At 39.4% G+C, this 17,828-nt stretch overlaps 1 protein-coding gene across 1 annotated transcript in view; it reads left to right on the top strand.

The window, feature by feature from the left end:
• Nucleotides 1-17,265, top strand: part of adss2 (adenylosuccinate synthase 2) — a 30,134-nt gene extending 12,869 nt beyond the window's left edge. Inside the window, exons 3-13 of the mRNA XM_047351914.1 lie at nt 2,304-2,372; nt 2,476-2,526; nt 2,628-2,694; nt 7,177-7,284; nt 9,302-9,383; nt 9,466-9,592; nt 10,299-10,453; nt 13,021-13,145; nt 13,288-13,385; nt 15,792-15,941; nt 16,325-17,265. Of these exons, the coding sequence (XP_047207870.1) occupies nt 2,304-2,372; nt 2,476-2,526; nt 2,628-2,694; nt 7,177-7,284; nt 9,302-9,383; nt 9,466-9,592; nt 10,299-10,453; nt 13,021-13,145; nt 13,288-13,385; nt 15,792-15,941; nt 16,325-16,377 (1,085 nt within the window). The 3' untranslated portion in view covers nt 16,378-17,265. The remainder of the gene's footprint in view (nt 1-2,303; nt 2,373-2,475; nt 2,527-2,627; nt 2,695-7,176; nt 7,285-9,301; nt 9,384-9,465; nt 9,593-10,298; nt 10,454-13,020; nt 13,146-13,287; nt 13,386-15,791; nt 15,942-16,324) is intronic.
• The last annotated feature ends 563 nt before the right edge of the window (nt 17,266-17,828 follow it).

Below are 17,828 nucleotides of genomic sequence, written 5' to 3'. Positions count from 1 at the left end.
ACACTCCACACATCTGCGCTTCAACATACAGTTTTATCACATCTCCTTATCTTCTTTTTGATGCATGACACATTAGTGCTACTCTGTTTCAGAAGACCTTGTAGTGTGAGAAGCGTTTCGGTTTATATTGTTTCCACATATTTCTCTTTTACAACATCTATATTTTTTACTAATGCAGTTTATTAGAAACTGTCCTTTTGTAAACCCTGTTAGTCAACATCTGCCTGATGGAGCAGCAGCTCTGCTAAAATGTGTATTTGCACCAAGTCTTTGATCTTTGCTTGATACTTAATATTCAAACTGAATGAAATTCTGTCACCTTTGTCTTTATGTGACTTTGATAACCCAGCATTACTCTGTTAAGATCTTATCGTACATATTAAAAGTTACAGCATGAATTTACAGCAGAAACGAGGAGAATTGGTCTCATCAGATGCTGAGGAGATGACACAATCTGAGACGCTGTGATTGTGTTGGCAACAAGCCGCTCTCGTTGTCTTTTCAAGCGTCAGATGCTGCATTGTAAACACTCAGTTCTGGTGAGCGGTTTACATACACTCATTACCGGCATGATGGTCTCATTAGTTCTGCACTTTTAAAACAAATCCGTCTGTAACTCCAGAAAATTAATGTAACAGACTCTCCCATGCAGCAACCACAAGATTTGTTCAAACTCTGCCTCCAGCATTACATTCTTGAACTGCAGTCACAAACTCCAGCACGGCTTTGCAAGTGGCGCAATTTCCTCCAACTTCTTCTTCTTTGCTTTTAATAGCAGATTCCATTACCAGCTTCAGTTGTACATCACCACCTACTGTCATGAGGTACATAGGACAGGATCTAACATGCAAGATCCTTAAATGATAATAAACAAAATCTATACGTATCTATATCTATATAGATATATATAGATCTATATATATCTATATATATAATATTATATTAATAATAATAATAATGTTTATTTCCATCTTGTTGCTTTTTGTCTATGTGTTTTTCTGGAGGGGTCGGAGAGGGTGTTCATGTGGTATTTGTTTGGGCATATAACAGTGATAGTGATGCAGCACAGGATTGTGGGGTGTTTAACTGGAGCAGAGAAGCAATGTCAGCAGTTTATGTCAGTCATTTATTCACAGTGTCAAAAGGGTAGGGAAATATAAAGTATATATATATATATATATATATATATATATATGACTGTAAATATCGGTGATCGGCTAGAACAGCAACATTTCCCAAATGTTCATATCAGTGCATCCCTAATAATAATAATAGTAATAATAAACAAATCAATCCCTTTGTCATCTATTTCATATTAGACTGTCCACACTCTGGCACTCTGTAATCTGCCCAGATTTGTTTTGCAGCAACAAATTTAAAAAAAATGTATTTTAAATGTATTTAAAGTAATTAGTTCTGATCATCATGGCATCACCTGGTATGGGTCGTTACCTCTTGTTTAAAGAGTTAATTCACAGCATATTCCGCACATATTGACACACCTTGTAGAGATGTGTACCAAAACCCTAAAATAAATGGTTGCTATGGAGACTCTGTGACCCCACCATGCCAGTCTTTACTGCAGTTCTCTTACAAGGAGCTTTGGAGATATTTTCTTAACTTCCCTTACCATCTTGCCCCCTCTTTGTGTTGGCAGGATGGCAAGTAGAGGTCTGTTGTAAATAAACACACATCTGCCTTACTTAAATGACATGTTCTCTTGTCTTTTTATTTTGTAGAGAAGAGAAATGCGTCTCTGTGTCACATTATATTTGTACTCCAGGGATACAGAAAGTCATGGATTACTAATCCAACGTTCTTCCAAACTGATCAATGATGAGTCTTTGCTGAAGCAAATCTCCACATAATTTTTTTAGGAAAACTGTTATTTCCAATTACTATGTGGGATTTTACATTTTTTTTAAATTTCTGTGTGCTCAAATTAAAAGTATAGTTTCTTTCTAAACGTTTTAGTTACTGCTACTGCAATGACCTTTAAGCAGTCTTTTTTGTACATGTTGGGCTTTTCTATGGTGTTTTAGGATAACTACAGCAAATCCCTGTATCGGCACATCAATTGGCCCAGACACGGATTTAGAAATTTGAAAAATCTTCAGAAAGTTTTTAATGTACGAAGCGTAGGGACCCTGAAAAAGGGATGTTAGACACGTCTGAGTTATTTAACTGGTTGGGAAAAGTACTGTTGTCAATAATTAAGCATGGTTCATTTGGTAAAATTTAAATTAATGGCTGGGTTTATTCAGAAACTGTAATTTTAAATCTCGTTTGGGTTTTTGTTTCAGGAAATGGTGTTGTGATCCATCTTCCAGGCCTGTTTGAAGAGGCTGGAAAAAACCAACGCAAAGGAAAAAGTGAGGAAAACAAATGTTTTAATCCTTGCTGAAGAAAAGAGGTTTATGACAGTGTGCTGTAGTAGACACAGTGGAGATTAAAGGTATTCCTCTGTATGTTTAGGCCTGAAAGACTGGGAGAAAAGGCTGATTATCTCAGACAGAGCACATATAGGTAAGTCCTGCCAGCTCTGCCCGGGTGTATATTTGTGGATGCGTGAGTCCTGCTTTCTCTGAGGTGTGTGAGAGTGTGTCCCTTCTCTACCTCCTCCGCAGTGTTTGACTTCCACCAAGCGGTCGATGGTGTTCAGGAGCAGCAGAGGCAAGAGCAAGCAGGCAAGAAGTAAGAAACCTGTTGCTCTGAAAAATGGTTAGGACACACACACAAACTCACCTCAACATATCCATACGCATGAACACGGGAGCCGAAGTCAAGTCAGCTTTTACTTTTGTTTCACTTGGACATTTCGAAATCTTGTAAGTAGGCATGTGTTGGTTTGAGAGTCTCTACAGTGTAAAGTGTAGTATTTACACAAAAATGTAATAAAATGTAAAACATGATCTATTTGGGTTTTTTATTAGAGAAATTATGCTAATAATAATAATGTTATCTGTAACATTTATTGTTATTTTTTTTATATTTGACACATGAGTAGCTGCAGCTATACACTATTGTACAGATGATTGAGGGGCAGCTGTGTTTCTTTTTGCTCCATAAAGTCATAGAAAACTCCAGCCACTTTCTCCACTCTCATGGTAAGGACTTTGAAGTGTAGATATTGTGTGAAGAAGAATTATTGTGATTTTAACAGTAACTTTAAAAAAAATCTTGGTCAATCTTGACACCGGTAATCGACCGATCCTACATACAGGTCATCCAGAAAGGAATGACGTGTGAGTTCTAGTTCTAGTATTATCGATGTCCTTCTTTCACAGTTATGTTGGAGAATGTGTCTTTACATTACAGACATTCAGTCTATTAAGCTGAATTCATAACTTGTGTTTGACAATAAAAAAAGATGGGGGAAAAAAAGCTCTTTACACCCCTTTGTTTGGTAGTGCAGAATACTGGTGTAGTACAAGTACAGATGGACAAATACAGGTCCTTCTCAAAATATTAGCATATTGTGATAAAGTTCATTATTTTCCATAATGTCATGATGAAAATTTAACATTCATATATTTTAGATTCATTGCACACTAACTGAAATATTTCAGGTCTTTTATTGTCTTAATACGGATGATTTTGGCATACAGCTCATGAAAACCCAAAATTCCTATCTCACAAAATTAGCATATTTCATCCGACCAATAAAAAAAAGTGTTTTTAATACAAAAACGTCAACCTTCAAATAATCATGTACAGTTATGCACTCAATACTTGGTCAGGAATCCTTTTGCAGAAATGACTGCTTCAATGCGGCGTGGCACGGAGGCAATCAGCCTGTGGCACTGCTGGGGTCTTAAGGAGGCCCAGGATGCTTCGATAGCGGCCTTTAGCTCATCCAGAGTGTTGGGTCTTGAGTCTCTCAACGTTCTCTTCACAATATCCCACAGATTCTCTATGGGGTTCAGGTCAGGAGAGTTGGCAGGCCAATTGAGCACAGTGATACCATGGTCAGTAAACCATTTACCAGTGGTTTTGGCACTGTGAGCAGGTGCCAGGTTGTGCTGAAAAATGAAATCTTCATCTCCATAAAGCTTTTCAGCAGATAGAAGCATGAAGTGCTCCAAAATCTCCTGATAGCTAGCTGCATTGACCCTGCCCTTGATAAAACACAGTGGACCAACACCAGCAGCTGACACGGCACCCCAGACCATCACTGACTGTGGGTACTTGACACTGGACTTCTGGCATTTTGGCATTTCCTTCCCTCCAGTCTTCCTCCAGATTCTGGCACCTTGATTTCCGAATGACATGCAGAATTTGCTTTCATCCGAAAAAAGTACTTTGGACCACTGAGCAACAGTCCAGTGCTGCTTCTCTGTAGCCCAGGTCAGGCGCTTCTGCCGCTGTTTCTGGTTCAAAGGGGGCTTGACCTGGGGAATGCGGCACCTGTAGCCCATTTCCTGCACACGCCTGTGCACGGTGGCTCTGGATGTTTCTACTCCAGACTCAGTCCACTGCTTCCGCAGGTCCCCCAAGGTCTGGAATCGGCCCTTCTCCACAATCTTCCTCAGGGTCCGGTCACCTCTTCTCGTTGTGCAGCGTTTTCTGCCACACTTTTTCCTTCCCACAGACTTCCCACTGAGGTGCCTTGATACAGCACTCTGGGAACAGCCTATTCGTTCAGAAATGTCTTTCTGTGTCTTACCCTCTTGCTTGAGGGTGTCAATAGTGGCCTTCTGGACAGCAGTCAGGTCGGCAGTCTTACCCATGATTGGGGTTTTGAGTGATGAACCAGGCTGGGAGTTTTAAAGGCCTCAGGAATCTTTAGCAGGTGTTTAGAGTTAACTCGTTGATTCAGATGATTAGGTTCATAGCTCGTTTAGAGACCCTTTTAATGATATGCTAATTTTGTGAGATAGGAATTTTGGGTTTTCATGAGCTGTATGCCAAAATCATCCGTATTAAGACAATAAAAGACCTGAAATATTTCAGTTAGTGTGCAATGAATCTAAAATATATGAATGTTAAATTTTCATCACGACATTATGGAAAATAATGAACTTTATCACAATATGCTAATATTTTGAGAAGGACCTGTATTTCGACATAGACATTGTTACCGTGGCAGCTTGAAAGCTTTTTTCTAAGTGATAATTTCCTTTGTGAGCAAAATGAGATGAAGGTGGTTAGGACGGTCGACATGGACAGTTTGGTCAATTGCACCATCCTTGTAAAGAAAGCACTGATTTCTTTATGCCAGGTGCAGTTATCCCTTTTTTTAATTAGCTTTCTCACTAAATTAACTTTAGCCTGTTATTTGGTTTCCTACTGTTTCACAATGACTGCTTGCTTAAGGGTGCTTTAAAAGCAATACGGTTAAAAAGAGGTGCTTTACCAGCACATAAAGCTCAGGGGTTACACCTCATGTGTCACTTAAAAGCTAGAAAGCTACATTTTTATGGTGTTGAATGAATTATTTTTTAAAGAAAATTCTGATTGTGGCTTTGTCATAATTTACTTGAATTGATGCACAGGGGTATGTCTGTATGTTGCTACTAAAACTATAATTTGTCTCTGAAGTTCTGGCCCAGTTCGCTGGATGTCCAGGCTGTGTTCAAAAAGCTCAAGTTTCCTCACTTTCCTTCTCCCAAAATGTTCCTTAAAGTTGTTGTTTTTTGGTCATAAAACCAATAATTAGACCATCAAAAACTGTTCTATTCTAACTTGATTAATGAAGTGATTCAAGTTTTATGTTTTTTAGCCTAGTGATCAGAGGATCATTCTAATGAAGCAATTACAGTTATGAGATTAATGTTTTTTTCATGTGCAATTGGTAGGAACCAAACTGAAGGCAGATAAACAATAAATTCACCTCATGCTTCTTAAAGATATTTCCTGGTTTGCACAGACGTCTAAGCCTGCTCCATGAAGTAAATCAAGTTGGCATCTTATTCAAGCAAAGCAGAAAAATTCCCAGCGAATATTTGCTAGAGGCAGAGAGATTAGACGCTGTAATGACACAGTCATTATAAGCTTTCAGCTGTTTGATGCGTCAGGCTGGTGGGTTCCCGGCAGCTACAGGTCACGCTCTGCTGGAGTCAGATCACATAGACTGCGTTCATTCAGAAACAAGCTGTTTACGAGTACCAGACCCAAAATATTACAATCCTTTATAGAAGTTCAGGATCATACAGTATTATCAAAATTACATGTTTAAAACTACATTTTTTTTCTTTGAACGCATCTAGATCGATACTGTGATATAATTTAATGTCTGTTGCCCTAAAAATGAAGAAAAGCAAAAGTTCAGAGTCCAAAAATACATGAAGCATTTTTAGATGCATAATAAAATGTCATTTTTTTTTAACAACAGTCACTGATTAGTTTAGGCTTGTGTCTACTAACAGCCTTTGACCTTTGATGGCTTCAGTTTTGTGTTGCAAGTTGAAAGGAATTCTGGGTGATATTTAAGGTTGTGGATATAAATGTGCTCCTTACTTCTACATTTTAAATTTTGCTGTTGATCAAAGCAATAGGCTTAAAATTCTTCTAGAGCAGGATCCATTAGAATGTTTTTTATTAGCTTTAACATCTCAGACAATTTAATTCATCAAGAAAAAAATAAAAAGTGTTTTTTTGTCGTACTGGTAAATCCACTGTGGCACACATGGTGAAACTCTATATTAACTGAGGATCTTTGTCTATTTATGTTCTGCGGTTTGCATGTTTGCTCGGCAAATGTAGCTGAGCCAAGTTTTCCTTTTAATAGAAGGACTTATCAGATGTAGATGTTGACATGTTGCCTTAATGAAAAATGTGCATTTAGTTTAAATAGTTTTCTGATAGTCATTCTTTGATACTTTTCTGCGTGTAAAAGGTGAACTTGTGATGATGCCACAGTTGGAGACGGTATTTTTTCTGTCAGCTGAGATAAAAAAAAATTATTAAAAATACATCCAAAACATTAAAATAAGAAATTTGTGATCAGCTTACCAGACATGGTTGGTTTTGTGTCTGTTGTTGAATCTGCAGAAATAACCAAAGGTTGCAGAAGATTTTCTCTTTAGTTTAAGTCAAACCTACTGGGTGATTAAATGTTGAGAGTTTTTTGTGTGATGGCATGATGAACTCTGTTGGAATAAAGTGGCAGATGTGAATTCATGCTAATATTTTGGTTAATTATCTCCTCCCTCTCCTGCTCTTGGCCCCGCTCAGCCTCGGGACGACAAAGAAGGGGATTGGTCCGGTGTACTCGGCCAAGGCGGCACGCAGTGGTCTCAGGATATGTGATTTACTGGCCGACTTTACTCAGTTCTCTGAAAGGTCTGTTCCCGCTTTATGAGATTTTACTTTACCCTCTCAGTTTGTATCAACCTGTTTGCCTATGAGTTTATTTGCTTGACTCTAGTTGGTAAAACTAACATTGATACTGTCCATTCCATTCTTTATTTTGTTTCATGTTTAAAAATACTGACATTCTTTCAAATACAAGGTTAGGAACTCAACTTCTATATCTCTATTTTCGACCCTGAAAAAAACAAGCATTTAGCTGGATTTTACACTGCAAGGATAAAATATGAGCCAATTGATTTAGAGACAAATTGATATATTTAAGGTTTTATCTGGTGCTGAAATAGCTTTTGACATTTATTCTGGATCCCCTCAGTATATATAAAATATCAGATTTTATCATCCATCCATCCATTTTCTGCACCAGCATCTACCGTACTGGATCAGGGGGGAGCTAGTGCTGGTGACTCTCCAGTAGTCTACGGGTGAGAGGCGGGGTACACCCTGGACAGGTTGCCAGTCCATCACAGGGCAAGATGTGATCATATTAACTTGTATAAGCTCCCACAAGCCATAACCCACATGAGCATATTTCATGCATATTCATGTATTAATGCATGTGCAGACACAAAACACTAGGTGGCAGATCTAGCTAATTTATTATTTCCTCATCTGTAAAATAGTCCAGATTTTTTATAATTGATGTTTTTAACAGCCACCCTGATCTTCCATCCCTCTGTACAAGGATCAGATGTCAGGCTAGAAATAAGCTGAACTCTCAAAATGAAGTTTTGACTCACAGACTCAGGACCGCATTGGAGAACAACCTAAAATCCGTCGGGCTGAGCTCATTGGTTTATGCTACAATAATTCAAGACTTTGTTTTTGTCATCATCCTCCTGGAATTTATTTCTTTCACTCTAAACCCACCTGAAAACAAGTGAGTTCATTACAGCTGATCGTTATTTTAACAGTAAAACTCTGTCTAAATGTTGGTAAACTGAGATTTAATTTCCTGTTATATTAAATAATTTCCCAAATCGTGACGAAAATGCGATAAGTGACCTCTCAAGGGTGTTCCTCATCTCTCGCTCATTTAAACACGATGGATAGATGTTGTAAACCTGTGCACCCAAACACATACATGAACCCCCATGGAATCCACCCTGCGTTTTTACTCCAATTTCTACTTAATGTTTGATTCAGGATGCTACATCTGCATTTTTGTCTCAGTGTGACTAGTGATTTATGTTTGGGAGGAATGCCCTTGTATTAAATATGGTTAAAACAGTTGTTCATTTTGTATCCCGGTGTCCTCTCCTGACAGCTTAGGTAAACAGAAGGGGGTCTGGTTGCCTTGACTGTGTCAGGGCATATTTGCACTTCAAGAGAGAGGATAGTAGAATAAAACCCCCTGATGCATAACTGACCTTATTCAATTAAAGGAATGACGACCCACATCTAGTTTAGACAACGAAGTGGGCATGTCAGGTCAATTATGAAGAGCAAAAAAGTAACAGAAGCAGAGGAAAGGTGAGAAGGTAAGAAGGGTGGGGGAGATGATTCTCACAAAACCACAGACTAATTAAATGACAAAGAAGTTAATTCAGATATAAACCTATACATATATGTAAACACGACAATCACCACGCACTTTCCTTTAGGGGAAATTACACTCTTTTCTGCGTAAAAAAATCAATTGTTTTTCCTAAAACTTTATCAGCTTACATCTTCCGTTTTCTCCTTGAGAGCTAGTTAATGATCCAAGAGAATGATATGCATAGTTCCAATTTATCTGGTAAAAGCATCTGGCAGCATTGTCCATTTTAAAAGTTTCTCAAAACGTTGATGCCACTCATCATGTTGGTGCACGACCCTGGGATCAGGACATCCCGTCAAAGAATGGATTTTGTTTTTAACTTATTTTGAGATTGCAGAAATGCATTCATTGAGGAAACGTTTATTTCACAGTATGATGTGACAGTAAAGTGTGTGATGTTAAGAGAGTGACAATGACATGTAACTAATCAGAAATGACCACCCTTTACAGGTACAAAGTGCTGGCTCAGCAGTACAAAGCCATGTATCCGACACTGGAGATTGATATAGAAGGAGAGCTGGTTAAATTAAAGGTAATCAATAGAAGTTATCCAAATAAAAATGATGATCATCTAAAACCGAATTTGAAGGCTGGTTTGTATTTTTTTGATTTAGGACTACGTGGAGCAGCTTAAGCCGATGGTGAGGGACGGAGTGCACTTCATGTACGAGGCTCTTCATGGTCCTCCCATGAAGATCCTGGTGGAAGGAGCCAACGCAGCACTTCTTGACATAGACTTTGGTCAGTAAGCCAGAGCATATGTTCCTTATCTAATGGTGATCATGGTCAGTTAATATTAAGGTTTGCATTGCTCTTTACAAAAGCCTCCTTGGAGCTCAGACTAGGATGAAGGTAAGTTTACCTGTTCCTGACGTGCTCCTGTGTCTGGGGTTTAGGTGCACTCTCACACCTTACTGCATGAGCACGAGGGTGACCGCTTGCACTCTGTCTATTAGTCGAGCAGAATTATAGTAATTTTCAGGAATTAGCTTGCATCAGAACAGACCTTTTATTATTGTGAGCACTGACCACTCTCAACACTATTATCAAAACACCTTGGTTGCAATAAAGCCTGTCTTTCTGATCTCATATATTTTGCTGGGAAGCATCTCCATAGCACTAAGTTTTCAACTTGCATAAATCTCTTATCGAAACTCTTATTTGCAAACTGGAGACTTTAATGAGGTGAGCATTTGCATCAAGAGCACATGAAAGCTGGGATACAGCTACTGCCTGGTTTATTTTTACTGAGTTTAAAAATGTTGGAGAGGCAGTGGATTTTATTTAATAATGTAAATTGATGTAAGACAAAATTATTCTTAAATAGTAACCTAAAAGCAGAAAGGGTGTTGATTGCATTTTATACCAGTGTGCCTGTATTTTGTGGTAAGATGCACATTTGTTTTGTAGTGAAACGTATGAGTCCTTAGTGTAGATTTCTTCGCAGGCACCTATCCGTTTGTGACGTCGTCCAACTGCACCGTGGGCGGGGTGTGCACCGGCCTCGGCATGCCTCCTCAGAACGTCGGGGAGGTTTACGGGGTCGTTAAGGCGTACACCACCAGAGTGGGCATCGGTGCCTTCCCCTCAGAGCAGAACAATGTAAGAAGATGCACAGCATCACACATAAATGCTTTATGTTTGTTACCGGAGGAGCCCTCAGTTTACAACACAACTAAAATTATGCATCTGTAAAAAGACTCACCTGAGTCAAGCTACTGTATTGTTCAAAATCATAGCAAAACATCATTCCCATGGAATTACTTATGGAAATTATATTTCTTCATGGCAAATAATTTATTACCAGGTATAGTAAAGTAATAGAACACCTACCGACCCAACATTCAAGACTAGCTGCTGATTTCGTGTAACTGAATCATTTATTGTTTCATAAAAACAGCAGTGCTGAGTCCAATTAGGGAGGTCATTCATTCTCTGAAAAATATGGTTTCAACAGGTGACCTTCGTTTAAAAGCAGTAAATGTTTTACACGCAGATTATACAGGTCCTTCTCAAAATATTAGCATATTGTGATAAAGTTCATTATTTTCCATAATGTCATGATGAAAATTTAACATTCATATATTTTAGATTCATTGCACACTAACTGAAATATTTCAGGTCTTTTATTGTCTTAATACGGATGATTTTGGCATACAGCTCATGAAAACCCAAAATTCCTATCTCACAAAATTAGCATATCATTAAAAGGGTCTCTAAACGAGCTATGAACCTAATCATCTGAATCAACAAGTTAACTCTAAACACCTGCAAAAGATTCCTGAGGCCTTTAAAACTCCCAGCCTGGTTCATCACTCAAAACCCCAATCATGGGTAAGACTGCCGACCTGACTGCTGTCCAGAAGGCCACTATTGACACCCTCAAGCAAGAGGGTAAGACACAGAAAGAAATTTCTGAACGAATAGGCTGTTCCCAGAGTGCTGTATCAAGGCACCTCAGTGGGAAGTCTGTGGAAAGGAAAAACTGTGTCAGAAAACGCTGCACAACGAGAAGAGGTGACCGGACCCTGAGGAAGATTGTGGAGAAGGGCCGATTCCAGACCTTGGGGGACCTGCGGAAGCAGTGGACTGAGTCTGGAGTAGAAACATCCAGAGCCACCGTGCACAGGCGTGTGCAGGAAATAGGCTACAGGTGCCGCATTCCCCAGACCTGGGCTACAGAGAAGCAGCACTGGACTGTTGCTCAGTGGTCCAAAGTACTTTTTCGGATGAAAGCAAATTCTGCATGTCATTCGGAAATCAAGGTGCCAGAGTCTGGAGGAAGACTGGGGAGAAGGAAATGCCAAAATGCCAGAAGTCCAGTGTCAAGTACCCACAGTCAGTGATGGTCTGGGGTGCCGTGTCAGCTGCTGGTGTTGGTCCACTGTGTTTTATCAAGGGCAGGGTCAATGCAGCTAGCTATCAGGAGATTTTGGAGCAATTCATGCTTCCATCTGCTGAAAAGCTTTATGGAGATGAAGATTTCATTTTTCAGCACGACCTGGCACCTGCTCACAGTGCCAAAACCACTGGTAAATGGTTTACTGACCATGGTATCACTGTGCTCAATTGGCCTGCCAACTCTCCTGACCTGAACCCCATAGAGAATCTGTGGGATATTGTGAAGAGAACGTTGAGAGACTCAAGACCCAACACTCTGGATGAGCTAAAGGCCGCTATCGAAGCATCCTGGGCCTCCATAAGACCTCAGCTGTGCCACAGGCTGATTGCCTCCATGCCACGCCGCATTGAAGCAGTCATTTCTGCCAAAGGATTCCCGACAAAGTATTGAGTGCATAACTGTACATGATTATTTGAAGGTTGACGTTTTTTGTATTAAAAAAACTTTTCTTTTATTGGTCGGATGAAATATGCTAATTTTGTGAGATAGGAATTTTGGGTTTTCATGAGCTGTATGCCAAAATCATCCGTATTAAGACAATAAAAGACCTGAAATATTTCAGTTAGTGTGCAATGAATCTAAAATATATTAATGTTAAATTTTCATCATGACATTATGGAAAATAATGAACTTTATCACAATATGCTAATATTTCGAGAAGGACCTGTACTGGAATACCTGTTCACAGGTGCCTGACGTTTTCCGACTCCACGAATCTCAGAAGTGAAGCAGTTCTCTGAAACAGTGGCTTTGAAACTCAGTATTAGTTCAATGAATCACAGGAAAGCTACATCTTTAAGCATTTTTTAGTTCATACAATAATGTTAGAGTTTGTAGAGAAAAGCGTTGAGCCACCTTATTTTTTCTTTCACTCTTGTGAGTGATTAAAAAAAAAACGTGATCTTTTCTTCTTCAATTTTTGATTTGGAATAGAAAGTGGACTGTTTTCAATGCGTTTGTGGGTTTGGAAAGGATTTTGAGTTTTACTCACTTTTTATATGCAGTGTTATTATTTGTAACATAACTGTAAGAGTTAGAGAGATTATAAGAACTTCCTTAAATGAAGATGCATTGTTTGTTGCCAAACACCACCACCTAGAGGGCATCTTGGTAGCCCTCATTTTTGGTTCACGTAAAACAGCCTGACTACCTGACTGAAAAAGTCAGGCAGAGCTTTAATGGCAGGAGAGTTCTAGGTTCTACCGGGACAGGAGGTTTGGAGAAAACTCCTTTATGAAATGTTTGTGTTTCCTTTATCGTTGATCAGAAGATTGGAGAGCTCCTTCAGACCCGAGGGAAGGAGGTTGGCGTGACAACCGGCAGGAAACGGCGTTGTGGCTGGCTGGATCTGGTGCTGATCAAATATGCACATATGATAAATGGCTTCACTGCGTATGTCTTTTTTACATTTTTTTTCATCTTTACTGCAATGTAAATGTTTTTTTTTAAATATTATGTGTAAGATAGAAAAAATACATTCTTGGTTTGAGATTTATTCTAAAACGTTTGTGTCTTTGTCCCACTTTTCTTTCAGTTTAGCACTTACAAAACTGGACATACTTGATGTATTTCCAGAGATCAGAGTGGGCTTAGCGTACAAAGTCGATGATGAAATTATACCTCACTTTCCAGGTAAGTTTGTCTGTGTGCCAAAAAAGTACATTTACGGTAAACGTTTCTTGTTGTCGCATGGTCAAATGTCTTGTTAAAAAAAACAACCTTATTTTACCTTCAGAAGAATGTTTCGTTACATTTTTCCATTTATCTTTGTTTCAGTTAAATGAAGTTTCTTTGTACCATATTTTGAAAAACACCCTCTCCGAACTTCACTGTTCGTGTGTTTTTTTTTTTTTTGGGTAAAATTTGGAATCTTAACCCCTCCAAACCAGATGTGTGGGAAGGCATCCAAGGAGTTCAGTTTTGTTCTCATCTGAGAAGACTATGTTCTCTGTGTACTTCATTTACTTGTCCAAATGTTCTGCAGCAAACTACAAACAAGCTTCAACTTCAGCAGTGGAGTCTTGCGCAGTGATTTTGCGTCTAGGCTTTTGCAATTTCGTTACTGTTTGTTTTCAACAACAAAAAAACTATACCTGCTAATTGAGTGTCTTTCTGAAGCTCTTTGTAAGTAGTCCTTGGCCCTCTAAAACCTTTCTAGTGTGTCTTTCCTGTCAGAAATTTAGCAAGGAGCCCCTGCTCTGGGTGAAAAGATGTTATTTCCCTTTCTGGATTAAACCGTGCTAACTGGGATATTCAGAAGTTTAGAAATAAACCTATAACCATTGCCATCAGTATGTTTCCCAACAATCAGGTTTAGAAAGTCTTGAAAGAGCTTGTTGCTTTTAACCATCATGACATACTTCAACACCATGTTTGACAAATTGGTAATGAAACGTTTTACAAGCCATCGATTGGGACTAAACCAGAAAATATTAATTTGCACTGATTGAGAATAGGATTGCTTTCTAAATACTGACAATCATGACAATTGTGTGAATTTTGTATCAGTAGGACTGTTAACATACAATGCTCCAAAAAATAAAGGGAACACTTAAACAACACAATATAACTCCAAGTAAATCAAACTGCTGTGAAATCAAACTGTCCACTTAGGAAGCAACACTGATTAACAATTAATTTCACAGCTGTTGTGCAGATGAAATAGACAACAGGGGGAAATCTTTGGCGATTAGCAAGACACACTGAATAAAGGAGTGGTTCTGCAGGTGGGGACCACAGACCACTTCTCAGTACCTATGCTTTCTGGCTGATGTTTTGGTCACTTTTGAATGTTGGTGGTGCTTTCACACTCGTGGTAGCATGAGATGGACTCTACAACCCACACAAGTGGCTCAGGTAGTGCATCTCATCCAGGATGGCACATCAATGCGAGCTGTGGCAAGAAGGTTTGCTGTGTCTGTCAGTGTAGTGTCCAGAGCCTGGAGGCGCTACCAGGAGACAGGCCAGTACACCAGGAGACGTGGAGGAGGCCGTAGGAGGGCAACAACCCAGCAGCAGGACCGCTACCTCTGCCTTTGTGCAAGGAGGAACAGGAGGAGCACTGCCAGAGCCCTGCAAAATGACCTCCAGCAGACCACAAATGTGCATGTGTCTGCACAAACTGTTAGAAACTGACTCCATGAGGATGGTATGAGGGCCCGATGTCCACAAATGGGGGTTGTGCTCACAGCCCAACACCGTGCAGGACGCTTGGCATTTGCCAGAGAACACCAGGATTGGCAAATTCACCACTGGCGCCCTGTACTCTTCACAGATGAAAGCAGGTTCACACTGAGCACATGTGACAGACGTGACAGAGTCTGGAGACACCGTGGAAAGCGATCTGTGATTTGTGATCCCGTTCCCCAGACCTGAATCTGATTGAGCACATCTGGGACATCCAGGTCGTCCAGGAGTTGGCGGATGCTTTAGTCCAGGTCTGGGAGGAGATCCCTCAGTAGACCATCTGCCGTCTCATCAGGAGCCCAGGTGTTGTAGGGAGGTCATACAGGTACATGGAGGTCACACACAATACTGAGCCTCATTTTGACTTGTTTTAAGGACATTACATCAAAGTTGGATCAGCCTCTAGTGTGTTTTTCCACTTTAATTCTGTGTGTGACTCCAAATCCAGGCCTCCATTGGTTAATAAATTTGATTTCCATTGATGATTTGTGTCTGATTTTGTTGTCAGCACATTCAACTTTGTACAGAACAAAGTATTCAATGAGAATATTTCATTCATTCAGATCTAGGATGTATTATTTGAGTGTTCCCTTTATTTTTTTGAGCAGTGTATATTAACTGAGGAAATATTTTGATTTCCAGTTCCACTATTCTCTCTTTTTGGCTCTTCTCATTACAAACAAAAATCAGATCAGATAAATTTCTGCTGTCAACTGATGTTGTCAAAACACAGTTCCACTTCTTCCAGTCTGCTTGAATCTTTACAGAGATCCTCAGTTTTCAACAGACATGTAGAATTGCTTTAAGGCAAATGTTTTGATGTTGTCTTCTGCTCTGACTGATTTGTGTCAGCCAATCAGGAGGTGCTGCAGCGCGTTGAGGTTCAGTACGAGACGCTGCCCGGCTGGAATAGCGACACTTCAGCAGCTAGAAGCTTTGAGGAGCTGCCTGAGAACGCCCAGAAGTATGTGCGCTTCATTGAGGAGCATGTGGGAGTACCTGGTACGGTTACACACGCACACACACACATGACTGAAATAATACTTTACTGCTTTCATTTTAACCACGCAGCCTTAATGAAGGGATTTATTTTGAGGATTAAGGCAGCTATTTTTAATATAAGGTTTTTTTTGTTAGAGTATTGGAGAATCTTTAATTAATCTTATGTTTGTTAATGACTGCGTGTCTTTGTTTTGTCTTTGTCCTATCCTATGACTCCCAAGAAGTCCAACAAAATGGCAAATCATTACAGCAGAGCCATGTTTGGACCAACAAAATTATTACTAGATAGTCAGTTAAATGGTTTATTGTTATATAATACTTGAATCCCAAAATTTCTCATAGGGTTAATAAAGATGTTCTCTCCTCCTTGCCTTTCCCCTCAGTCAAATGGATTGGAGTTGGAAAGTCTCGGGAATCCATGATCAAGCTGTTTTAGATGATGGAAGACAACGCACTGCAGCGAACCAACCGTAACCTTCTTCCTTCATCTCTCCCATTACACACAGCCTACCTACCTGTCTCAAAGACGCGACCACTTCTGTTCTTACTGTTTTATCTCCGCTCCATCGGACTGGGCCGTGCCACTGACTGTCGATCGAACTTCCATCAGACTGAGCACTGTGTTTGAAAGATTTCAAATCATTTTAAAATGAAAGTAAAACACTGTCCTTGTCTCTTGTGGGGCTGTAGTTGTTTATTTTAAAGTAACTCCATCTGTGTCAGGTCTGCGACGACACCAGCGAACGCTCTGATGCAGACACAAGAACTGCTCAAATCGATACTAGTGTTTTATTCTTTCTTGATTTCATGCTGTGATTTTAAAAGCGCTGTGACAGTTCAATGTCAATCAGTTTTAACCTCAGCACTTTAGATGCTTTGGACTGCTTTACTTTTTTTTTTTTCTTCTGTCAGATTTGCACAACATGCGGATGTGATAAAGGGATCGCTTAAACCTAAAAAAGCAATCCTCTTGTGTTTTTCTTGTCTCACTGAGGTTTGCACATGTATTGCCTTGTCATTCAGCCAAAAGGCCGAGCTCATAAATGTCCCGTAGTCAGTGAAAGCTTCCGCTGACGACTGATCCTAAGAAAATTCAAACGTCTGTTCATACTGTGGGAATCTGCCACGAAATGGTACAGAAAATCCAAAATAAGTAACCCTTTTTGCAACTGAGAATGGGATTAAACTGCTGGGGGTCTTTTGCTCATATTCATGTGATAAAATCTTATTCCTTTGATTTATTTGCACTTTCACTACAAGGCTCTATTAATGTGTGAGAAAAGTACTGGTAACTTATGAACTGATAAAATTAATATTTCAGATATTTTATTGTTATTGTCTTTTTTACATCATAGATTTGTAAACCCTAAAAAAAAGACCAGTTCTTGTATGGTTCTTTACCACCAGCGCTGTAATATTTTAGATCCAATTAAAACAAATAATAGCCTGATAAATTATAAAAGTCATATTAATCACCCTCTCAGCACCTGCAGATGTTTTTAAATGATGCACTGCTTGATCATAAACATTTTGTCCACATTCTTTCCTGCGATGCTGGGCAGCCTACACATACACATGTGGACAAAATTGTTGGTACCCCTCGGTTAATGAAAGAAAAACCCACAATGGTCACAGAAATAACTTGAATCTGACAAAGGTAATAATGAATAAAATTTTATGACAATGAACAAATGAAAGTCAGACATTGCTTTTCAAACATGCTTCAACAGAATAATTTTAAAAATTAAACTCATGAAACAGGCCTGGACAAAAATGATGGTACCCTTAACTTAATATTTTGTTGCACAACCTTTTGAGGCAATCACAGCAATCAAACGATTCCTATAACTCTCAATGAGACTTCTCCACCTTTCAGCAGGTATTTTG

The sequence above is a fragment of the Girardinichthys multiradiatus genome, chromosome 22, assembly GCF_021462225.1.
Source record: "Girardinichthys multiradiatus isolate DD_20200921_A chromosome 22, DD_fGirMul_XY1, whole genome shotgun sequence".
Taxonomy (NCBI): Eukaryota; Metazoa; Chordata; class Actinopteri; order Cyprinodontiformes; family Goodeidae; genus Girardinichthys; species Girardinichthys multiradiatus.
This window is presented reverse-complemented; position numbering and strand designations above follow the sequence as displayed.